This window comes from Cetorhinus maximus, chromosome 4, assembly GCF_964194155.1.
Source record: "Cetorhinus maximus chromosome 4, sCetMax3.hap1.1, whole genome shotgun sequence".
Classification (NCBI taxonomy): Eukaryota; Metazoa; Chordata; class Chondrichthyes; order Lamniformes; family Cetorhinidae; genus Cetorhinus; species Cetorhinus maximus.
In genome coordinates, this window is record NC_135882.1 from 47,069,961 (window position 1) to 47,095,561 (window position 25,601).

At 41.9% G+C, this 25,601-nt stretch overlaps 1 protein-coding gene across 3 annotated transcripts in view; it reads right to left on the reverse strand.

Moving 5' to 3' along the window:
* Positions 1-25,601, reverse strand: part of cdk13 (cyclin dependent kinase 13) — a 91,096-nt gene that overhangs the window by 59,924 nt on the left and 5,571 nt on the right. For 2 of the 3 annotated variants that reach the window (XM_078540135.1, XM_078540134.1), the window contains exon 3: positions 12,936-13,109. The exons of the other annotated variant lie outside the window; for it this stretch is intronic. In XM_078540135.1, the coding sequence (XP_078396261.1) occupies positions 12,936-13,109 (174 nt within the window). The remainder of the gene's footprint in view (positions 1-12,935; positions 13,110-25,601) is intronic. 3 annotated transcript variants of the gene reach the window in all.

The following is a 25,601-nucleotide window of genomic DNA, read 5'->3' on the forward strand; positions in this document are numbered from 1 at the left end:
GAAAAGGACAAGGAACAATCCAGAGCAGGGATAATTAATTGGGGTAAAACTAACTTCAATGGGATGCGAATGGATTTGAGTCGAGCGAGTTGGAATCAAATGTAGGCAAAGACAGTGGCTGAACAATGGGCCACCTTGAAAGAAATAGTATTGCAGGCAATGTTAAGGTACATTCCATTGAAGGGGAAGGGTAGGACAAATAAAACCAGAGCGCCCTGGATGACGAGGGAGATAGAGGTGACGATGAAAAGGAAGAAGTGTGGGTACAAAAGGTGTCAGGTAGAAAATACAATGGAGAAATGTAGAAAGACCAGAGGGGAAGTGAAAATAACTAATAAAAGCAGGAGAAAGCATCAAAAGAGAATGGCAGCTAACGTAAAAGGTAATCCCAAGGTCTTCTATAAATGTATAAATAATGAAAGGGTGGTAAAAGATTAGGGCCAATTAGGGATTAAAAAGGAGACTTGCACACAGAAGCAAGAGAAATAGCGGGGGTATTAAACAAGTACTTTGCACCTGTCTTTATAAAGGAAGAAGGTGCTACCCAGGCTGAGGAGAGAGGAGGTAACTGGTACACGAGAAGAATTTTCATTTGAAAAGGAGGTGTTAGAAAGGTTATCTTTACTCAAAATTGACAAGGTAGCAGGGCCAGATGAGATGCATCCAACGGTACTGAGGGAAGTGAGCCGTGGAAATTGCAGAGGCACAAGTGATAATCTTCCAGTCTTCCTTGCACACAGTAGCGGTACCAGAGGACTGGAGAATTGTGAATGATACACCCTTGTTCAAAAAGCAATGCAAGGGTAAAGCCAGGGACTACAGACCAGTCAGTTTGACTTCAGTGGTAGGGAAACTTCTGGAAACTATAGTTTGAAACAAAATCAATAGTCACTTAGGCAAGTGTAGGATAATTAAGGAAAACCAGCATGGATTCATTAAGGGAAAGTCATGTTTGTCTAACTTGCTGGAGTTTTTTTAGGAAGTGACAGAGAATGTTGATAAGGGCAATGCTGTTGATGTGGTGTATATGGATTTTCAAAAGGCATTTGATACAGTGCCACACAATTTTTGTGAGCAAAATTCTAGGTCATGGAATAAAAGGGAAAGTAGGCACTTGGATAAGAAATTGGCTATGTGACAGGAAAGAGAGAGTAGCGATAAACAGTTGTTTTTCAGATTGAAGGAAGGTTTGTAGTGGAGTTCCCCAGGGGTCAGTGTTGGGGCCCTTGCTCTTCCTCATATATATTAATGACCTAGACTGTGGTATTCAGGGCATGATTTTAAAACTTGCAGATGATATGAAGGTTGGAAACGTTGTCAACTGCGATGACGATAGTCTTGAACTTCAAAAGGACTATGTTGGTGGATTGGGCAGATAAGTGACAGGTGAAGTTCAAAGAAGAGAAGTGTGAGGTGATTCATTTTGACAAGAAGAATATGGAGAGACAGTATAAAATAAAGGGAGGAACTCTAAAGGAGGTGCAGGAACAGAGGGATCTCGGTGCAGATGTACATAAGTCATTGAAGATGACAGGGCATGCTGAGAGAGCCGTTAATAAAACATATAGTATCTTAGGCTTTATTAACAGGGGCATTGAGTACAAGAGTAAGGAGGTCGTGTTGAACTTGTATAAGGCACTAGTTAGGCCTGCTTCCAGTTCTGAGTGCCATACTTGATGAAGGATGTGGAAGGCATTGGAGAGAGTACAGAGGAGATTCACAAGAATGATTCAAGGGCTAAAGAGCTGTAGCTATGAGGATAAATTGGAGAGGTAGGGACTGTATTCCTTGGAAAAAAGGCTGAGAGGAGGCTTGATAGAAGCATTCAAAGTCCTGAGGGGTATGGACAGGGTAAATAGTAAGAAACTGTTCCCACACAAGAGAACATTGAGAACTAGAGGGCGCATATTCAAAATAATTGGCAGAAGGAGTAAAAGTGATGCGAGGAAAAGATTTTTCACCCAGAATGTGGTTAGAGTCTGGAATGATCTTCATGAGAGGGTGGTGGAGGCAGGTTCAACTGAGGTATTCAAAAGGATTGCAATCTGAAAAGAAAGAATGTGCAAGATTACAGGGTTAAGATAGGGGAGTGGGACTAGGTGGAATGCTCTTTCAGAGGGCCAATGCAGGCTCAATGGGTCGAATGGCCTCCTTCTGCACTGTGATTTTGAGCATGGCATGTGTTTGGAAGGGAACTTACTGGTGGTGACATTCCCATGCGTCTGCTGCCCTTGTCCTTCTAGATGGTAGTGGTCGTGGGTTTGGAGAGGGCTGTCTAAGGAGCCTCGGTGAGTTGCTGCAGTGCATCTTGTATATGGTACACACTGCTGCCACTGTGCGTCAGTAGTGGAGGGAACAGATTTTAAGGAGGTGGGTGTAGGTGCCGATCAAGCCGATTGCTTCATTGTGGACTGTGTTGATCTTCTTGAGTATTGTTGGAGCTGCACTCATCCAGACACATGGAAAGTATTCCATCACACTCTTGACTTATGCCTTGTAGATGGTGGACTGGCTTTAGGAGTCAAGGTGGTGAGTTATTCACCACAGAATTCCCAGCCTCTGACCTGAACTTGTACTCACTATATTTATGTGGCTATTCCAGATAAGTTTCTTTTCAATGGTAACACTCAATATGTTGATGGTGAGGGATTCAGCAATGGTATTGCCATTGAACGTCGTGGGGAAATGGTTAGATTCTCTCTTGTTGGAGGCGGCCATTGCCTGGCACTTGTGTGGCGTGAATGTTACTTTCCAAGTATGAATGTTATTGAGGTACTGTTGCAGTATCTGAGGAGTCCTGCACCTAAAACCTTAATGATTTGATTGCCTTTTCTATTCGGATGCTACAAATGGCATCATGGTTTTGTTGTTAGTCCCTTGAAAAGAGGATGACATCCACCAGGCATCATAATTTGTGTTTCCTCATGTGACTCAGCAGGCCAATCCTGGAGCCACAGGTCTTCAGGCAGAAAGGGTTCAAAGTGCCCAGAGTAAGGGGGTTCTCAAGCCAGGGTTCTGCCCCCTCTCCTTTCGCTTTTGTTGCTTCTCTGCAGTAGAGTTCATTGGTCAGTTTTTGACTGTGTTTGGCTTGTTGGCTGAGGCACTCCCACATATTGTGGTTTATGGCAAGTTCCTCCCAAGCACAAATATAGTTTTGTCCTCTTTTCAATGAGGCCTTTACAGTGTCCTCAAAATATTTTCTCCATCCTCCTCGAGATCGAATACCATCCTTAAGTTGTGTTAAGAAAAGATGATCTGCTTCTGAAGCGGATTTAGCATGTGGATACTGCATCCAGACCAGCAGAGCAGACTTTACATGAGTAACATCGGTTGCGATGTTAGAGAAATTGGCTTTGGTGAGGATGCTGAAGTTTGTTTGTCTTCCCACTTGGAGTATCCTGTGGAGACACCACTGGTGGAAATTCTCCACCACCTGGAAGTGCTGAAGTCTCCCCAGCAATAATAGCCGGAGGTCTGGGTGCTTGTGTGGTCAGGGTGGTGGTGAGAAGTAGAGGGAGAGATTGCTGATGAAAGGTTTTGGTTTTACTGATGTTGATTAAGAAACTAAGCCTTCTTTACATGGAACTGAAGGGGTTGAGGGTGGTCTGAATGTCACTTGCAATGTGGATTACAACTGCACAATCAACATACTTTAAGTTGTGCATATGCTGAAAGGTCACCTTAAACTTGGCTCTCAGCCTGTTGAGGTTGAAAAGCTTCCCATAAAGTCAAACGCCATCGTGGCCACTTGTGCAAGTTGGTCATGAATGAGCTCCATGACCAGGCTGAGGTAGATAGTGAAGAGAGTTGGTGAAATCTCACAGCCTTGCCCATCTGGATACGAAAGGGCTTGGACTCCAATTCATTGCAAAGGGCTGTTGCTGTCATACCATCATGCAGGAGTTGCAGGATAGTAGCAAACTTTGCTGGACAATGAAGGCTCTGGAGGACTTTCCAAAGGGCATCCAAAGGTTGATGGAATCAAAGGACTTTGACAGATCAATAAATGCCATGTAGTGCTCTTTGCATTGTTCCAGGCACTTTTCTTGGATTTGTCGGAAAACACAATGGGTCTCTGGAAGGATGTCTTTGCTAACATATAGGAGGCAGTTCAGATGGATTCATGTGAGAATCTTCCCCACAGAGGGACAGAAAGATATGCTCTATAGTTCCCACAAATTGATTTATCACCCTTCTTGAAAAGTGAAACAATGATGGCATTGACATGCTACCTCCTCTTTACCCAAGTGTTATTGTAGCAGCACCTTTTCCAAGGAATGGTGAGTATTTCATTACACTCCTGATGTGAGCTTTGTAGACGGTGAAGAGGCAGTAAATGGTCAGGAGTAAGGCAAAAATCAGAGTAGCCAGCCTTACTCTTCCAACCATGATATTGAAATGGCTAGTCAAGATAAGATTCTAGTCAATCTTCAGAAAGCTGGCAGCTTAGGCAGGAGGAAAGGGGGAATGGAAATGGTGGTGCAGTTGATGTTTTGTGGAGATGGTTATTACCTGACACTTCACGAGATGGTGAAAGTTCCTTGCAACTTCTCAGTGCAAACCTGGGTGCTGTTCAGATTTTGCAGTAAGCTGGCATGGACTGCGTCAGTATCGGAGGATTTTAAATGGAGCCAATCGTTGAAATGTAGGAAAACAGTCCCACTTCTGACCACAGTATCACAGTATTTCCTCTTGTGGGTGAGTACAGAACTAGGGAACATGGTTTTAAAATTAGGGGTGAACCTTTTAGGACAGAGATGAGGAGAATTTTTTCCTCTCTGAGGGTTGTGCGACTTTGGAACCCCCTGTCTCAGAAGGCAATGAAGGTGGGGTCATTGAATATTTTTAAGGCAGAGGTAGATTGATTCCCTTGCCTAACAAGAATCTGTGGTTATCGGGGGTAGATAGGATTGTGGAATTCTAAACACAAGCAGATCAGCCATGATCTTATTGAATGGAGGAGCATGGGGTCGAATGGCCTATTCCTGTTCCTATTTCATATGTTATGTTCTCACACTCCAGATAAGACAGGCCATGCGACCAGCATATTAAACACTTGGCTCCTTTTTATTACGTTAAAGACACCATATTAATATAAATAGTAGTTGTTGTCTGAAACAACGTTTCTGGGGAGCCAATCAGCCAACAGGTGCAGTGTTATGATATGGCAGGTGGTGTGTGCCAGGTGAACCAAATCCACAAGGGAAACTTGGCCACGCTATCACAACAATTTTGCAATTTGTATTTATTACAAGATCTTGTGCACTAGATTCAGAAGTAATGAGTCCACTAACACCTTTAAAGATTTTGAAAACTAAATTAAAACATTTATTAACAAAAGAAAAGATTTCAAGCACATACATAAGATTACAGTTACTTAATACTATAATAAATCCCAAGACCCCTAATTAACCTGACTCCCAATTACACACCGACTTTAAGGCAACAGTCCTAAAACAGATTTTAAATTTAAATAGGCAATCCAGCAGGTTAACCACAGCAACCACTTGACAGTGGAATTCCAAAAGCTTTCCTCCACCTTTGGTTACTGGACACATCAGACTTCTGCAAAAGTGGCAGGAGGCTTCCCCAAGGTTGTTTCACATGGTCCTTTTAGAATCTATCTACCTTTGCCTTTCATGGCCTCCCAGTATAACTTGCCATTCTTCTTTATATATGTTTCTCTTTCTCTAATCTGTAAATTCCATTGTTCTATATGTTTTTGGAAATTTACTTTTCCCATAATATAAAAATCTTTCATGTTGTCAATATGGTCAGTACCTTTTGGGAAAAATAAACATACTGCTTGTTCTTGTTTATCTTGTTAGCTGTAAACATCCGATCATTTGTTTAAAACCCAAACAACCCCTTCACTTATCTAAAAATGCAAATTTCCTTCACACCCCACATGCTAAGCCCTCATCTATGTTTACTCATTAGCATTTCAAATGCCTTTTACCCCCAACTTCTTTTAATAATTTCAACCTTGCAGTCTATCAGACTCTAATTCAATTAAATCACACAGACAGAACCACCTACACTCACACCCATAAACCTACTTTACAATAAACCACAATAACGTACTGGGGGAGCCAGTGGCATAGTGGTATTGTTACTGGACAGGTATTCCAGAGACCCAGGGTCATGCTCCAGGGACCCGGGTTCAAATCCCCCCCGCCATGGCAGATGGTGAAATTTGAATTCAATAAAAATCTGGAATTAGACGTTTGATGATGAACATGAAGCCATTGTCAATTGTTGAAAAAACCTTTAGGGAAGGAAATCTGGCATCCTGATCTGGTCTGGCCTACATGTGACTCCAGACCCACAGCAATGCGGTTGAATCTTAAATGCCCTCTGAACGAGGACAACTAGGGGTGGGCAATAAATGCAGCCCTAGCCAGCGATGCCAATTTCACTCCAATTCAGCCAATTTCTTACCCAAGTGCCTACTTTCCCTTTTATGCCATGACCTAGAATTTTGCTCACAAAAACTGTAGCACTGTATCAAGTGCCTTTTGAAAATCCATATAAACCACATTAACCTTCTCGGTTACCTCCTCAAAAAACTCCAGCAAGTTGGTTCAACATGATTTTCCAGTGATTAATCCACACTGGCTTTCCTTAATTATCCTACACTTGTCTAAGTGATTATTGATTTTATCCCGTACTACTGCTTCCAGAAGTTTCCCTACCACTGAGGTCAAACTGACTAGCCTGTAGTTGCCAGCTTTATCCTTGCACCCCTTTTTGAACAAGGGTGTAACATTGGCAGTTCTCCAGTCCTCTGGCAGCTCCCATGTGTCTAAGGAAGATTATCACTCGTGCCTCTGGAATTTTCACTCTCACTTCCCTCAGTATCACTGGATGCATTTCATCCAGTCCTGGTACCTTTTCTATTTTAAGTAAAGATAGCCTTTCCAACACCTCCTTCCTCTCAATTGTAAGTTCTTCTAGTGTGCCAGTTACCTCCTTTCTCACCTTGGCCTGGGTAGGATCTTCTTCATTTGTAAAGGCAGAAGTACTCATTCAACACCTCGGCTATTTCTACAGCCTCCACATGCAAGTCCTCTTTTTTGTCCCTAATCGGCCCTACTCTTTTCTTTTACCACCCTTTTATTATTTACATTCATATGGAAGACCATGGGATTTCCTTTTATGTTTGCTGCCTGCCTCTTTCATGATCTCTCCTTGCTTTTCTTAGTTTCTTCACTTCCCCTCTGATCCTTCTATATTCAGGCTGATTCTCCATTGTATTCTCTACCTGACATCTGTCGTATGTGCATTTCCTCCTTTTCATCTTTACCCCTCTCTCTCGTCATCCAGGGCGCTCTGGGTTTATTTGTCCTACCTTTCCCCTTCAAGGGAATATACCTTGACATTGCCTGCAATACTTTTTCTTTGAAGGTAGCCCATTGTTCAGCCACTATCTTTTCTTCCAACATTTGATTCCAACTCACTCGACTCAGATGCATTATCATCCCATCGAAGTTGGCTTTCCCCCAATTAATTATCACTGCTCTGGATTGTTCTCTGTCCTTTCCCATGATTAACCTAAACCTTATGATACAATGGTCACTATCCCCTAGAGGCTCTCCCACAGATATTTAATCCACTTGGGCCAACTCATTCCCCAGAACCAGGTCCAAAAATGCAAGACCTCTCGTTGGACTGGAAATATAATGTTGTTGAAAATTGTCTTGAACATATTCCAGGAACCCTCGCCCCTCTTGTCCTTTTGTACTATTCCTATCCCAGTCTATATTTGGATAATTGAAGTCCCCATTATGATTACTCTATAACTCTTGCACCTCTACGTAATTTCTTTGCAAATTTGTTTCTCCACATCCCTTCCACTAGTTGGTGGTCTATATACTACACCAATCAATGTTATTGCACCTTTCCCATTCCTTACCTTGAGCCAGAGAGGTTCTGTCCTTGACCACACTAGAACATCCTCTCTCCCCAGTATTGTAATGCCATCTTTGACCAATATTGCCACTCCCCCCTTTCTTCCTTTCCTGTCTCTCTTAAACACCTTGTACCCAGGAATATTTAACACCCAGTTCTGCCCTCCTTTGAGCCAGGTCTCTGTTACATCAATATCATAATTCCATTTGTCAACCTGTGCCTGCAGTTCACCAATCTTATTAATCACATTCCGTGCATTCACGTACAAGCACATTAGCCCTGATTTAGGCTCATTTACTTTCCTGCTTATTCTGACCCCATCTAATGATCTACTGTTGCCTAATCTAATTTTATCAAACTCTCCAAGTAATCAATCTACCTTGATGCAACTCTCTGATATATCTGTGTTATCAATTGATATTTCACTACTTCCCACTGCCAGTTTCTCTCCTCTCCACTCTGAATTTCTCCACAGGTTCCGACCCCCCCGCCAATCTAGTTTAAACCCTCCCCAACAGCACTAACAAACCTTCCCACGAGGACGCTAGTCCGAGTCCTGTTAAGGTGTAACATATCCTTCTTGTACAGGTCCCACCTGCCCCAGAACAGATCCCAGTGGTTCGAAATCTAAAGCCCTCCCTCCTACTCCATTTCTCCAGCCACATATTGAACTGCTCAACCTTCCTATTCTTATGCTCACCAGCATGTGGCACTGGGAGTAACCCTGAGATGACTACTCGAGGTCCTGCTTTTTAATTCCCTTCCTACCTCCTTAAAATCTGCTTTCAGGACCCTTTTCCTACCTATGTCATTGGGCCACAACCTCTGTCTGTTCATCCTCCCCCAAAAGAATGTCCAGCAGCTGCTCTGTGAATCCTTGACCCTGGCACCAGGGATGCAATATACCATCCTGAGTCACAGCTGCACCTGCAGAAATGCCTGTCTGCTCCCTGAACTATGTAATCCCCTACTACTATAACACTTCCACTCTTCCTCCTCCCCTCCTTTGCAGCTGAGCGACCCATGGTGCCACGGACTTGGCTCTTGCTACAGTCCTCAAGGAACCATCTCGCTCACCAGCACTCAAAATGGAAAAGCGGTTAGAGAGCAAGATAGTGAGGGAATCCCTTGAGGCTATTTGCGTGCTTCTCTCAGACACTCTGGTGGTCACACACACACTCTCTGCCTGTTACCTGCGGTTTGACCACCTCTCCAAACATGCTATCCATGTAATCCTTAGCCTTGTGGATGGATCACAGTAACTCCAGCTGCTGCTCAAGCTCCGCAGCTTGGGAGCTCAGGTTTCTGGAGCTGGTGACACTTCCTGCAGGTGTTATCGAGGGCACTTTGTGCCTGCATGACTTCCCACATCCCGCAAGATGCACATCCCATGTGGCCAAGCTGCACTGACACGCCTTATATTTTATGTAAAGCGTTTACTACAGTATTTACTAATTATTTTAATTATCTTAATTTAGAATAATTCCTATGTATACTACTATTTACTGTGTTTATCTCAGTCTTGCCCCTTTTAATTCTCCAAATCCACTCTCAGACTCCCCCTTTTCACGCTTTTAACTTTGCGCTCAGTCTCGCCCCTTCAGCTCCCAACTCTGCTCCAAGTGACAAGGAGGTCGTAGTTCATAAAGGATGCTTGCTTGAGGAAAATCACAATTTCAACAGCTTTTCATTGCTATCGCCATACAATTTCTGACACCAGCTCTACACACAGAAACAAAGCTAGAAATAAAGCAAAGAAGTTCCACAGACATTTGCTTCAAAGTCGTAAGGATTTTATATACTACCACCTTCAAAAGGACATAGCAACATAAGAAGTAGCAGGTGCAGGCAATTTGGCTCTTTGAGCCTGCACTGCAATTCAATAAGATCATGGCTGATCTGACAGTGGCCTTTACGACACTTTCCTGCCTGAGGTCCATACTCCTTTGTAGACCAAGAATCTATCTAACTCAGCCTTGAATATATTCAATAACCTAGCCTTCACTGCTCTCTGAGGTAGAGAATTCTAAAGATCAATGACAGTCAGAGAAATTTTTCCTCATCTTAATTGGGAGACCCCTTTTTGAAACTGTGCACCCTAGTTCTAGATTCCCCCACAAGGGGAAACATTCTCTCAGCATCTACCCTTTCAAGCCCCCTCAGAAGCTTATTTTGCAATGAGATAATCTCTCATTCTTCTAAACTCCAATGATTACAGGGCAAATCTGCTCAATTTCTCCTCGTAAGAAAATCCCCTCAACTCAGAAATCAAGCTAGTGAACCTTCTCTGAGCTGCTTCCAATACAAGTATATCTCTCCTTACGTAAGATCAAAACTGTATGCAATACCCTAGGTATGGTCTCACTAATGCCTTGTACAGTTGTAGCAAGGCTTCCCTACTTTTATGCTCTAAACCCCTTGCAAAGGCAAATATTCCATTTGCCTTCCTAATTACTTGCTGCACCTGCATGCTAACTTTCTGTGATTCACGTATGAGGATACCTGGATCCCTCTATAATGCAGCATTCTGTAGTCTCTCTTCATTTACATAATATTCTGCTTTTCTGTTCTTCCCGCCAAAGTGAACAACCTCACATTTCCCACTTAATACACCATTTGCCCACTCAGTTAATCTATCTATACCCCTTTGCAGACTCTGTGTTCTCCTCACAACTTGCTTTCCCACCTAACCCTGTATCATCAGCAAATTTGGCTACAATACACTTGGTCTCTTCATCCAAGTCATGAATAAAGATTCAAATTGTTTAGGGCCCATCACTGATCCCTGTGCCACCCTACTAGTTACAGTTTGCCAACCTGAAAATGATACCATTATCCCAACTCTTTGTTTCCTTAGCCAATCCTTTATCCATGCTAATATATTACCCCCAATACCATCAGCTCTTATCTTGAGCAGTAACTACTTATGCGCCACCTTATTGAATCACTTTTGTAAATTCAAAAACACTACAGCTACTGGTTCTCCTTTATCCACCCTGCTTGCTACATCCTCAAGGAACTCTTGTCAAACACAATTTCCCTTTCATAATGTCATGTTGATCCTGCTTGACTGTATTGTGATTTTCTAAATATCCTGCTCCTACTTCCTTAATAATGGATTCAAGCATTTTCCCAATGACCAATGTTAGGCTAATTGGCTTATAGTTTCCTGCTTTCTATCTCCCTCCTTTCTTGAATGGAGGTATGAAAGTTGAGGTTTTCCAAAATCTATGGAATTTTGGAAGGTTACAAACAATACATCCATTATCTCTGCAGTCGCTTCTTTTAAGGTCCAAGGATGAAGGCCATCAGGTCCAGGGGACCTGTCAGCCTTTAGTCCAGGGCTACTCAAACTGGAGGTCGGGACCCAAAGTGGGGGTGCGAGACGGGATTCTGGGGTTGCAAGCTCTGCAACAACAATGGCTGCTGCAGAACTCCGACTGAATGTTAACAGCAAACCCCCTTTAAATCCTGGCTTTAAAATAAAATGGCGGGCATACCTAAACAGCCGATACTTGAAGCCTTAATTCCAAAAAAATCCACTGAAAAGGTAACTTCTTAAAAATATGTAAAGATTAAAACCTCTGCCCCCTCCCAGGTCTCTCCTCTTGCCCGCACCCCCCCGACAACCCCCCAGCTCCCACAGAGGGGTTACGGTGACTTTTGAGCCTCGACATTGGGTCACAGTGGGAAAAAGTTTGGGAACACGGCTTTAGTGCCATTATATTTCCTAGTTCTTTCTCTAGTGAAAATGATTGTTTTAAGTTTCTCTCTTCCTTTTGCCCCTTGATTTTCTCCTACCATTATTGGAATGTTTTCTGCAACTTCTCCCATGAAGACAGATACAAAATATTTGTTCAAACCCTCTGCCATTTTCTTGCTTCTCATCCCCAAGGGACCAATGCTCACTTTAGCTACTCTCTTCCTTTTTATATACCGTAGAAGTTCTTACTGTCAGTTTTTATATTTCTTGTTAATTTACTTGTATATTCAAATTTCTCGCCCTTTTTTTAAGTCATCCTTTGCTGGATTCTAACATTCTCCTGATCTTCTGGGTCACCACTAATTTTGCAGCATTGAATGTCTTTTTCAATTTGATACCATCTTGACTTTCTTAGTTAGCCACTGATGATACATCCAAAGTAAAGGCCCAGGGAATCTTTAAGTACACATAGCGGGACACATCAATAGCTTCCACTCCCAGAGTGAGCTAATGTACACCACAACAAACATTCTAACCATCAACTGCAAAAAGTTAAATAGCCATTAAGAAATCTCTTTGATACATGCCTTCCTCTGCATCAGTAAAATGTCCTGATTCATATTGTACAATGGGCCTTCTTCCCAAAGAAACCATCAATTCGAATGTCTTAATTCTCAGGAAAACTCATATGGATAACCAAAAATGGAAATTTATTGCACTATAAAAATTCAATGTCTATTCACATTGCTTTACTGAACCTCTAGTGACAGCACTGTAACTATATCCACTCCTTTGCTAATGATTCAATCCTTGGTTCATCATATTTCATGCAGCATCTATGTGATAGCTATACACTACATATAAGTATGAAGGTAAAACATCTGTACAGCAAAGGTCTTGTGCATAGTGTGCCTATTCAACAAGTACTGCACTTACTGTCACGTTACATTTAATTGTTAACAGCTGTACTATTATTAAGTAACTCACCGTAGTTAATGCTATAGGAGATCCACCAGTGTGTGTAATGAAAGATACTTAAAAAAAAATATCAGTTTTCCCAAATGCAATTTTTCAGTTTAATTTACTGGCAGAACTGTAGTGAACACATAGTGAAAACAAGAAACTGGTCTCGTGCTCCAGCACACAAAAAAAAACACAAGTCTCAAAATAGCACATAAAAGAACTGTCTTACCCAAATTTCTAGGGCATTTTCAGTGCTCATTTTCCTGCACACATAGATGCCACACCACGAATGCTTGGAATGATCTACCATAACGTAGAAAAGGCTGATCTTTAGCACCAAACAAATATTTTCACTCACTTGGGTCGCTTTTTAATCTGTGACTGAACAGGTGCTTTCTTCTCTTCAGGAGTTTTAGGTGAAGGTAAATCAGATCCTGGAAGCTCAGGTGGCAATGGAAGGTCCGTTAGTAAGTGCCGAGTCTTTCGTTCAGGGTCCTTCTTTACTGCCTTTGTTATATTACCATCTTTTGGACTGTAATTAGAAAATATATAAACTGAAGATAACAGAATCAAATATCATTTGCATTTTTGTCCACCATTCAAATGAACCCTAGGAGAATCAAGGTCAATAGTCTCTTTGCAACTACCTAGGGTCATTCAAAAGCATTTTCCCCTCTACATAGATGCATTAGTGTACCAGTCACAATGCCTGCAGTGCACCACTGTGATCTTAAATTCAACTCAGTCCTCTCAGGTATTCACTGAACATGAATTTTGCTTGTTTTCAAACTACGTGCCAAGGTAAAGTCTCCTTCAATCAAAAAAGTGCAAACTGTGAGAAATAGCTGGGAAAAAAGTAGATACTAGAACAACACTAGAAATGAGCCTGGTCTCCAAAAAGTGAGCTGCTCAAGCAGTCCTTTAAATGGCAATCTAAAAGTATAACAGTTTATAAAACTAGCCCATCAGTTTATATTTGCATAGACTGAGGATTGATTAACAGGCAGAATGGGGTAGAAATAAACAGACCATTTTTGAGTTGGTAAGGCTGCAAGCAGTGGAGGTACTGCAAGGATCAGCAATTTCCAATCTATATCAATTACTTAGATGTGGACATTGAGTATAATGTATCTAAGCTTGGTGACACAAACTTAGGTGGAAATGTAAGTTGTTAGGCAACACAAAAAGCCTGCATAAGGATTTAAACAGATTAAATGAGTAAAGAATGGGGCAGGAGGAATATAATATAGAGAATTGTGAAGTTATCCACTTTGGTAGGAAAGAGAAAAAAGCAGAATTTTTTTTTAAATGGTGAGAGACTGGGAAATGTTGGCAGTGGCCTGGATAGACTCATATATGAATAACCAAAGTTGTGCAGGTACAGCAAGCAATTAGAAAAGCAAATTGTATGTTAGTCTTTATTACGAAAAAAAAACTTGAGTACAAAAGTAAGGACTTTGCACAATTCTATAGGGCTTCAGTGAGACTACAGCTGGGTCCTCCCTACTTGGAGGGAGTGCCGCGTAGATTTATCAGAATATTATGTGGTCTCCCTCCAAGGGTTAAATTACGAGGAGAGATTACACAAACTAGTGTTGCATTCCCTGGAGTTCCAAAGATGATGGGGTGATTTGATCCAAGTTTTCAAGGTATTAAGGAGAATAGATACAGTACATCAAGAGAAACTATTCCCAGTAATGGCAAGTTCAGGACTAGGGAGCAGAGTCAAAAATTAGAGTCAGACCTTTCAGGAGCGATGTAAAGAAACACCTCTTCATGCAAAGGGTGGTGAAAGTGTGGGACTCTTCCGCAAACATCCAGATCAATTGTTAATTTAAAAATGAGACTGACAGATTTTTGGTAGCTAAAGATACTAAAGAATGAGAGACAAAAAACGGTATATGGAGTCGGGTCACTGATTCGCCACGATCTCACTGAATAACATAACAGGCTCAAGGGGCCATTAAGCCACCCCTGTTCCTATGTACAGTTTTGGTCTCCTTATATAAGGAAGAATATTCTTGCCTTTAGAGGGGATGTAACAAAGGTTCACTAAACTGATTCCTTGGATAAAGAGATTGTCCTATGAGAAGAGATTGAATGGACTGGGCCAGGCCTACATTTCCTCAAGTCCAGAAGAGTGAAAGGAGATCTCATTGAAGCACACAAAGTTCTGAAGGGACTTGACAGCGTAGATATTGGGAGAATATTTCTTATGGCTGGCGAGTCCAGAACTAAGGGTCACAGTCTCAGAAAAGGAGTCTGCCATTTAGGGCTGTGACGAGGAGAAATTTCTTCACTTGAAGGGTTGTAAACCTTTGGAATTTTCTACCACGAAATGCAATAGACGCTCAGTCGTCAAGTATATTCAACTCAGAGGCTGACGGATTTTTGGATGCTAAGGGAATCAGGGGTGATGGGAAAACGTGGGCAGATGTAGGTGAGTTAGAAGATCAGCCATGGCCTTACTGAATGGCAGAGCTGCTTTGAAGGGCTGAATGGCCTATTCATGTTATTATTTCTTATGACCTCTGGGATCATACTGGTTTGCAAATAATTCTGCATTGAGCATTATTTTCCCCACCCTCACTCTTCCCATTCTTCAATCTACCATAGTTGGTCGTGCCTGGAGTCACCTCAGCTCCAAATTCCCTCGTTAAACACCTGATTTGAAGACCCAGACTAAAACTAACCGCTTTGACTAAACTTCATCACCTCTCTTAATCTCCCCTTCTTTGGTTTGTCAAATTATACCTCTGAAGCATAGGGCAGACTTTATTTTAGATTGAAGTAGCTATGTCAAAGAGATAAAAACAAAAAGCTAAAAGCTACTGCGGATGCTGGAAATCCAAAACAAAAACAGAATTACCTGGAAAAACTCAGCAGGTCTGGCAGCATCGGTGGAGAAGAAATCAATTAACGTTTCGAGTCCTCACGACCCTTCGGCAGAACTGAGTATAGTTAGGAGAGAGGTGAAATATAAGCTGGTCTAAGGTGGGGGGGGCGGGGGGAAGGGGGAGAGAAGCTGAGGGTGGGGTGATTGTGGGGATAAGCGAGCAGTGATAGGAGCAGATAATCAAAAGATGTCACAGACAAAAGGATCAAAGAGGTGTTGAAGGTGGTGATATTATCTCAGAAAAGTGCTAATTAAGAATGGAAGGCAGGATACTCAAGGTACAGCTCTAGTGGGGGTGGGGTGGAAAGACTAACAAAGTTTTAGTTTTAGATTTAAAAATAATGGAAATAGGTGGGAAAAGAAGAATCTATATAAATTATTGAAAAAAAAAAAGGGGGGGGAGAAACGGGGTGGGGATGGGGGGAGGGGGAGTTTAAGATCTAAAGTTGTTGAATTCAATATTCAGCCCGGAAGGCTGTTAAGTGCCTAGTCGGAAGATGAGGTGCTGTTCCTCCAGTTTGCATTGGGCTTCACTGGAACAATGCAGCAAGCCAAGGACAGACATGTGGGCAAGAGAACAGGGTGGAGTGTTAAACTGGCAAGCAACAGGGAGCTATGTCAAAGCATGTTTTTGTTGTTTTTCTTTTGTGGGGGCTGTTAAGTTCATTAAGCTTGTCAAAATGTCAGCAAATATCCCAGCAAAACCTGGAGGAGACGGTTCAGGAAGTGAGGAGTTGGAGATGATAAAAAATGTACAGCACTCCAAGTTTTTGGGTTCTTCCCAAAACTTTAATATTAAGAGCGCCATCAACTTCTGTATGAAGCAGAAGTTGCTGGTGCAAGAATCCCACCTCTTCACATGGCATGGGAAGGCCCATGCATTCAGTTGTCAAACTTTCATAAGGTTCGCAACTTTGACAGTGGTAGTTAGTACATGCTAGACATTCTCACATCACTTTGCAGATAATACTTGCCTGCATAGTGTATACAATAGTACCAACGATTTGCCCCGAGCAGCAAATTTACCATTGCATCCAGTCGTGCCTTTTTAAAATAAATATTAATTCATGCATACCAGCATTTATTGTCCATCCCTAATTGCCTGTTAACCTATCCATCTGAATTTTGACACAATTCCAGGTTGTCTTCTTATCTATTACATACTAGTCTAAAATTCTGAACAGCTGCTCAGCAGTTGAGAGACAGAGGGGCAAAATTAAAAGTTCTCTTTGGTCTCAGATGAACTCACGTATCAAATGAAAACCATAATTTGTGCTGCACTGGTCAAGGGTACTCCCATCAATTAGTGCGAAAAAATGGGCTTTCCCTCACTGCTTTGACTAGCTGCTCCTCTATGCCTCCTGCCATATCAGCAATTCCGAGGCTAATCATTGTCAGACAGTTAGATAAGACTTAGCTGGAGAGTTCATTCCCATCCAATCAATGTCATTTCAGTTACTGCAGGAGGTATAAGGCTTTCAATCGTACAAGATGCTACACTTCACACTATTTGATGTGTGACAGTATAGGATATGTGACAGTATAGGATACTTCAAGTAGCACTGTGTTCTTTGATTACCTTCATCTATCCGTTCAACTGAAAAGGCTTTTGTTTGAAAAAAAATCTTGTGATATATCTTTGAAGACAGGATGTTTGTTCTCCAAAAGATATTTTAGTTTGCTTGGTTTCATACTATCCTGAGCAAGAACTGCAACACTGCAAACAAAAATTTTTGTCAGAACTGGTTAATATAAATACTCAGTCCATTTAGGAAGGATCTTATTTCCTAATTTTCTTTTGTCCAGATCTACTTCCCCAAGATCAACATCCTCAATTTTATGCTTCAAATTACCCTCCAATTGTGCATAATTACAGAACACCAAACTTCACACTTGTGTCAGAGGTCAGAGGTTTTCGCCACTGATTTCACGGAATGCTGGCGTGGTGGGGCAGCCCACAGCACATTCTATGCTGGAACAGTGAATAGCACAACACAACTTTAATCTGCCCATGTGCTAAATCCTCAAGTTGCAGTCAGTTTCAGAGGGCTAAATATGATGAATGGTGACGGTTTGCTATAAAAAAAACAAAATCCGGGCAATTGTTTTGGCAGGCTGCTCAGATTTCATTACACTGGATCACTACACCATGTTTCTCAAAATACATCATGAAATGAGCTTAAAAGAAAGTCCAGAAGCCTTGGTTATTATGAACAGATTTACCAGTTACAAGCCTAAAACAAGGATTTTAAATATGAATGAACTGCTAAAACATTTTTCTATCCACAATGTGGAGAAGAAGCAGTATTTGTCCAGCAAAGCACAGACAGAATGTAATCAGCTTATTTCTAAAAGAAAAACTGATTTGGATCATTGAGAATACCTTCAGCTAACATTGGTCTCTCATTGCAGGCAGAATTCAGCAAGCACAGGAATGTTAGCAGAGAAGGAGATTTAATATACTACTGCATCAAATTTTAAATTCATATATCAGAACACTTTTTCTCTCTCCCTCTTTAATATGCTGTTTCAACAGCAGTAAAGTATGATCATTTGTGAGCACCATGTAAAACACACTAACAGAAAACCAGATAAGAGCAATTTTAAAAATGCTGGCACTCAGAGTACAAAACGTCTAAACATTCTCTTTACAACAGGTGTCGTTGTTAATCTCCGCCCACAAAGACGAAATAAACTTCACTATGTCCAAAACCACTTTAAAATGAATGAATTACTATTGAACAACACTATACCCTTAAATAGCAACTTTAAAGTAAAAAAAAACCCAAAACTTTCAGAGCTTCAAGGAAAAAAAGATGTCAAGCCAAAGAGCTTATCAGAAGGGGTGATGAAAAGTTTGATCTTTCCAAGTAAAAGGTGGAGGTGGAGAGGCAGAGGTACTTAGGGAAGCAATACAAAAGCATGGGGAATAGGCGGTTGAAGGCTCAGCAGCCTACTGAGGCAAAGGGAAGGGAGGCACAGAGAGGTGTAGTCACTGTTGCAGTAGGCAAACATGGTAGCCATTTGAACACACTTAAATCCAATGAACAACAAATGACATGAGCGAACAGTTAGCTGATTTTTGATCTTGAACAAAACCTGGGAGTACACTATACTGATCTTCAAATTCCACCTCATGTCTCAATGGCATCTCCAACTGAAGTGTCAGTTTATGTGCTCAAGCCCTGGGCTCAAACAAGAGCGCTGCACTGAGCTAGGGTGACACCGCATTATCAGAAATTTTATGCTGCTGACCAATTAAACCCTCAAACTCAAATGCCACTCAATTAACACTTGCTCAATCTTCACTTTGGGTGTGTATTTTGCAAGTTGGAAGTGGAATCCATGTAAAAGCAGCACAGCAATAGGACTCAGCCCACATGTACTGACAAGGCAAGTGAGCAGAATTCTGATAATATTGATGGCGATGTCCAGCAGCTGAAGTTCCATTGCAGGCACAGTAGTTCAGAGAGGGGTAGAACAGCTAATCAAAATAGGGCAAATTATCTGATCAAAAAGGATCAATTCAAATCAATGAGTTTTAATATAGATTACACACACTGTTCCACAGCATCCACAATAAAAGTATGCGCCACTGATGTGGATTTAAAAATCCCTCAATGTTTTGAAACTTAAAAGAACATGGTCAATAATTGACAAGGTTTTGAAGTAACAGGAAAGCCAACAAGAGCCACATGATTGAAATCTATAAGGTTTAGCAACCTAGGGCATGAACAGGTTATCACAGTTAGGGCAAATCAATTGCTATGGCAAGATAGCCATGCTGATTCCATGCTTTAATTCAGACAAACAGGGCCAGTGAGCTAAAAGCTGGCTGATGACAAATCTTGTTGTTACATGTTATGGTCAGGCAGATTGATAAAAATGTTGCTGATTGAGACTGAAGAAATGGCAAGAGGAGAATTGTGCACACTTGGGCATCGTGCAGCTACCTGTCATTTACCTTTGCATGTGCACTGTTAATTCTACCAATCTTTGCCGTGACAGACCATTTCCCCTAACTGTAGGCCCAGCCATGATAACTTGTTTTACTCTTGTCAACAAAAAATTCACCTTTAGCCACCTCACAGTGTCTTCTTCTTGCAAGGTTTTGGTGGTCAAGGTGAAGCATGCTTGCAATGGGAGTGGAACTATTTCCTGTGTCAGTGTAATGTGTTCCACAGTCAGGAGTAACACCACTGGATAGAGGGTGGTGCTTAAAGACATACTCTTACCCTAACCCACTAGGAATTGGATCTGACCTATGCCTCAATTTGCATTTCCCTTCGTTCTAGTTTTCTCCCAAGACACTAATATTTTCTGAGGTATAGTTCGAAGGATTTGAGGATCTCGAGTCAGTTCTCCAAGCAGCCATTATTTACATATAGGCTAATACAGCAATGATTGGCAAGGCATTCAGCCACAGTGGGTATCACAGGAAAACCAAATCCTGTTCTCACCTAATATCTTTACACAAGCACAATGAAAAACAGAACAGAAGCCTTGAAGTTGAATTTCTCTCTCCATAACCCAGAGCACTGAACAACCACTTGGCACAGATCAGAAATCAAACTTCAGACCTGCTGGCACGTACGCCTCACCGGTACACCAGATGGTGCATTTATTCCTTAAGCCGCTAGGAGCGATTTAGTATCCTATTTATAGATGAATTAATTACGTCTGTCCTGGCTGAAAGCAAGAAAGCCCAGCTTTATGTAATGTACTCAGAAAAGCAAGGTAACTGAGAAAAGATTGAGAGATTGGCAATTCCTAACAGCACAAATGTTAGGGACCAACTAATTTATCCAAATATCCAAGAAACAGTAAGGTTTTGGGGATAAAGGTTGGGGAAAATAAGACACCCAAATAAAATGTGATTTCATTAGAATCATTATTCAACATTTTTACTTCCCCCACCTCCACCAAGGAACTTAGTCTAACACTCTTCCATTTTGAGAAGAATACATAGAACTGCTCAAAAAGTGCCAGAATCTGCTGGGTCACACTCTGCAGCATTGTGAAATGTAGCTATCAGTCAATGCTTAAAGCCATTCCAACAAGCCCAGAGTTTTGACAAATGCTTGGAGACCAAATCCGTTGGAAATAGTACCAGCTCCTCAAGTCTACCAGTATGCATGCTCAGAGGCATCAAAATTCTATCCAGGTTGGCTGGACAGCCTCAGTATGTGGAACAAATCAAATTTTGCTTCAACGCCACCCAACAAGCATGAGACTACTCAATATTAAGCAGCATGGTCTATACAAAGTTGCCAAAACAGCATCTTGCACCAAAACATGATACAGACCAGACTTCTTCAACTAAAATAATCCCAATCCACTTTAAAAACTAAAAGCTGTGTCTCACAATAAGGCTTTTATGGGGTGTACAGATAAAAGTAATAAAGGGTTTCATCAAAACACGGTTACAAGGACGTAAAAGTAATTAACCTAATCTTTTAACCCACCACACTAGAGAACACAAAAATATCATAGAACCAAGGAATTGTTCCACTTATAAGAGAAGTCTTCACACTGATAGGGCTCAGAGAAACGGAAGTGTTTCACCCGACATCTGTCATCAGTTTTCCCACTGAAGTACGTTACAAATATTTTGTAGCATGAGAATCAGTTTTTAACCACACCAGCTAAACTAAATCAGATCCCCATAGCATTACAGAATTTAACTCAAAACAAATGGCTTAATTATGCAAAAGTGGAAATAAGTCCTCCCAATATGCCTCGCAGTGTGAGAATCAAGTAAAATACTATAAAAGATGCAAATCACGTTAACCTGACTTTTCTCTTTAGCGGAGTTTGGTGACACTGCACATGTAGTCGCACTGCCTGTCAGTGACGGAAGATTAGTAAATACTGCAGATCTGTAGTAAAGCTGAAGCATATTTATAGAATTATCTCTGGGTTAGAACGAAATGTTAGGCCTAGTAGAAACAATCCGAATGCCGACTACCATACCCAACTATCTAAGAAACAGTAACGCTTTGGTGGAAAAAAAGGTTTGAGAAAATAAGACACCCAAATAAAATACGATGTGATTAAAATCTTTAGTCAACATTTGCAGTTCTCCTATCTCCACCCCATCAGCCCCTCCAGCCAGAATCTACTGGGCCACGCTCTGCAACATAGCCATCAGTCTATGCTCAAAGCCATTCCAACAAGCCCAGTTTTGTCAGATGCTTGGAGACCAAAACCTTTGAAAATAGTATGCTATCCAGAATGGCTGGACAGCCTCAGTAATTGGAACAAATCAAATTATGTTTCAACAACATCCAACAACCACAAGACTACTTAATATTAAGCAGCATGGTCTATATGAAGTTGCCAAAACAGCATCTTGCAGCAAAAGATACATACAAATGGATGTCAGTCAGTAAACTCTGCATACAAGGTTACACTTTGCTGTACGTTATTTCCCAGGCTGCTAACATGTTCACGTGTTTATGCTACATAGTTTCTTACAGGGTGGTATGTATGAGTAGTCTAAACAACAACAGTTGGGAGAATGAGATGAAGCCCATTAGATATGGCTTGCAGCAGCCAGAATTCATAGCACCACACACCAAGGACTCATTGGGAGAGAGAGTGGGTCAGCAGTGGACATGATAGAATGGAGAGAGCTGCGAAGAGAGTAACACCAATCAGCAGTCACAAACCAATACTGGAACTAGCTGACCGACACACGCCAACGATGGAAGTGGTGGAAGAAACCACGCAAACGCCAGCGGATGCAGTGCAACACGACTGTGCCTATTCCTGTTTCCTGGCCAATTGGCATCAGGCATTGGTGTCTCCCTCTACTTATGCAAATGAAACTGCCCTGCATTTCCAACATTGTTCTTATTCTTTCACGGGCTGTTGGCATCACCGGCTAGGCCAGCATTTATTGTCTATCCCTAACTGTCTTGAAAAGGTGGTCAGCTGCCTACTTGAACTGCTGCAGAGCCTGTAATGTAGGTACACCCACAGTGCTGTTAGGGTGAGTTCCAGGATTTTGAGCCAGCAACAGTGAAGGAACAGCAATCTGTTTCCAAGTCAGGATGATGAATGGCTTGGAGGGAATTTCCAGGTGGTGGTGTTCCCATGTGTCTGTTGCCCTTGTCCTTCTAGGCAGTAGCGGTCGTGGGTTTGGAAGATGCTGTCAAAGGAGCCTTGGTGAGCTCCTGAAGTGCATCTTATAGATGGTACACACTGCTGCCACTTGTGTGTCAGTGGTGGAGGGAGTGCCAATCAAGTGGGCTGCTTTGTCCTGGGTGGTGAGTGTTGTTGGAGCTGCACTCATCCAGGCAAGTGGAGCGTATTCCATCACACTCCTGACTTGTGCCTTGTAGATGGTGGGCAGGCTTTGGGGAGTCGGGAGGTGAGTTACTTGTCACAGGGTTCCTAGCCTCTGACCTGCTCTTGTAGCCACAGCATTTATATAGCTAGTCCAGTTCAGTTTCTGGTCAATGGTAACCGTCAGGATGCTGATAGTGGGGGATTCAATGATGGTATTGCCATTGAATGTCATGGAGTAATGGTTAGATTTTCTCCTGTTGGAGATGGGCATTGTCTGGCACCTGTGTGGCACGAATGTTACTTGCCACTTGTCAGCCCAAGCCTGAATGTTGTCCAGGTCTTACTGCATACAGGCATGGACTGCTTTAGTATCTGAGAGTTGCGAATGGTGAACATTGTGCAATCATCACTGAACATTCCCACTTCTGACCTTATGATGGAAGGAAGGTCATTGATGAAGCAGCTGATGATGGTTGGGCCGAGGACACTACCCTGAGGAATTCCTGCAGTGATGTTCTGGAACTGAGGTGGTTGACCTCCAACAACTACAACCATTTTCTTTTGTGCTAGGTATGACTCCAACCAGTGGAGAGTATTCCCCGATTTGCAATGATTCCAGTTTTGCTAGGGCTCCTTGATGCCACACTCAGTCAAATGCTGCTTTGATGTCAAGGGCAGTCACTCACCTCACCTCTGGAGTTAAGCTCTTTTGTCCATGTGTGAACAAAGGCCGTGATGAGTCAAGATCTGAGTGACCCCAAAGGAATCCAAACTGAGCATCAGTAAGTAAGTTATTGCTATGAAAGTGCCGCTTGATAGCACTGTTGTTGACCCCTTCTATCACTTTACTGATGATCGAGAGTAGACTGAAGGGGCGTTAATTGGCTGAGTTGGATTCATCCTGCTTTGTGTGCACAGGATATATTGGTCAATTTTACACAGTGGCTATGCAGTGGTCACTCCTACCGATGCTGCCATGGACAGATGTATCTGCAGGTTGGCGAAGATGAGGTAAGTATGTTTTTCCCTCTTGTTGGTTCCCTCACCACCTGCCACAGGCCCAGTCTAGCAGCTATGGCCATTAGGACTCAGCCAGTGGTGCTACCGAGCCACTCTTGGTGATGGATATTGAAGCCCCCACCCAGAGTACATTCTGCACCCTTGTCACCCTCAGTGCTTCCTCCAAGTGGTGTTCAACATGGAGGAGTACTGATTAATCAGCTTGGGGTGGGGGGGGTTGCAGTATATGGAAATCATCAGATGGTTTCTCTGCCTATGTTTGACCTTGTGCCATGTGACTTCAGGGATCTGTCGCCAATGTTGAGGACACCCAGGGCAACTCCTTACTAATGTATACCACAGTGCCGCCACCTCTGCCGGGTGTTTTCATTTCAATGCATGATGGCTTATGTAGCAATTCACACACAATTAGAAAGGTTGAGAGTGTTCCAGAAGCTTGATTACAAAATCAAGGCTGATAGTCAGTGCTGCACTGACATCCTGTGCTGGACATCCAGGGGTGCAGTCTATCAGATGATATGTTCAACTGAAGCTCCGTCTGCATTCTATGGTACATGCATACGATCCCATGGTATCATTTTGAAGAGGAGTCCTAGTCAATACTTTTCGCTCAATCAACATAACTAAAACAGATTATCTGATCATTACCCTCATTGCTGCTTTGACAACCTAGCTGCCTGCAAATTAACTGCCACATTTCCTACACTACAAGTGACTACATTGCAATGTTACTTCATCAGCTGGAAAGCACTTTGGATGTCCAGAGGTGATGAAAGATGCTATATAAATGTAAGCTCTTCTTTCAATAAATCAGAGCACCAACGTAGCAGAATTCACTAGACCAGTAGGCTAAGGAGAGGTGGGCTGGTCTCTTTTCCTGTAGGATATGTCACTTATCCAGTTGAGTTTTTACATGAAAATGTCACCTTTCTTGGTCATTTTATCTAATGTTACAAGTGATCAGAGTTTGCTGAACTCAGCTTCAGAGCTTGCAGTGGTCTTATAGCCACAACCTCTGTTTCTACTCCTGTACTGTATGCTCTATGCTATAACTATGATGTTGGAATACATCTGCTGCAATATAGGGGATAGAAAACATGATATGGTAGACAGTGCAAAACATTTTCTTACTGCTATACTGGCTGATGACAGACAATAAAGAGCTCTAGCAGAGGATATGTGGAAGGCAGTCAACAATGCAAGTCATGTTATTTATAAACACACCCTTTTGGTGCAATAAATTTTAACGAGACTGAGGAACATGAGGTCATTTAGCACCTAAAGCCTGCTCCACCATTCAATGAGATCATAGCTGATCTGTAGTGACATAATCAAACTCAATACAAGCATCTTTGCCCATTATCCTTTAATATCTTCAGTTAACAAAACTGTCAATCTCAAGATTTAAAATGTATAAGTAACGCAGTGTCAATTGCCAATTGTGGAAGAGAGTTCAAACTTCTACCACCCCTTGTGCGCAAAACTGTTTGCTAATTTAGGAACTATCAAGCCGGATTCCACCCTGGGATCTGGCTTGTCCATCAGTAACATCAGCTAGGATCACAACAAATTTCACTTCTGAAATTTCTGGCTCTTTAGAGTATGTTCATGCCATGTTAATGATCTATTTATATGGACCCTAAGCGTCTTTAGATCTCTGCTAAATCGTCATTTAGAAAGTACTCTGCTCTCTACTTTTTAGATCCAAGATAAACGATTTCACATTTGGCTATGCTGAAATCCATTTCTCACACTTTTCTCTTTCACCTGATCTGTTAATACCTCTTTATAATATTACACTTCCATCTACACAAC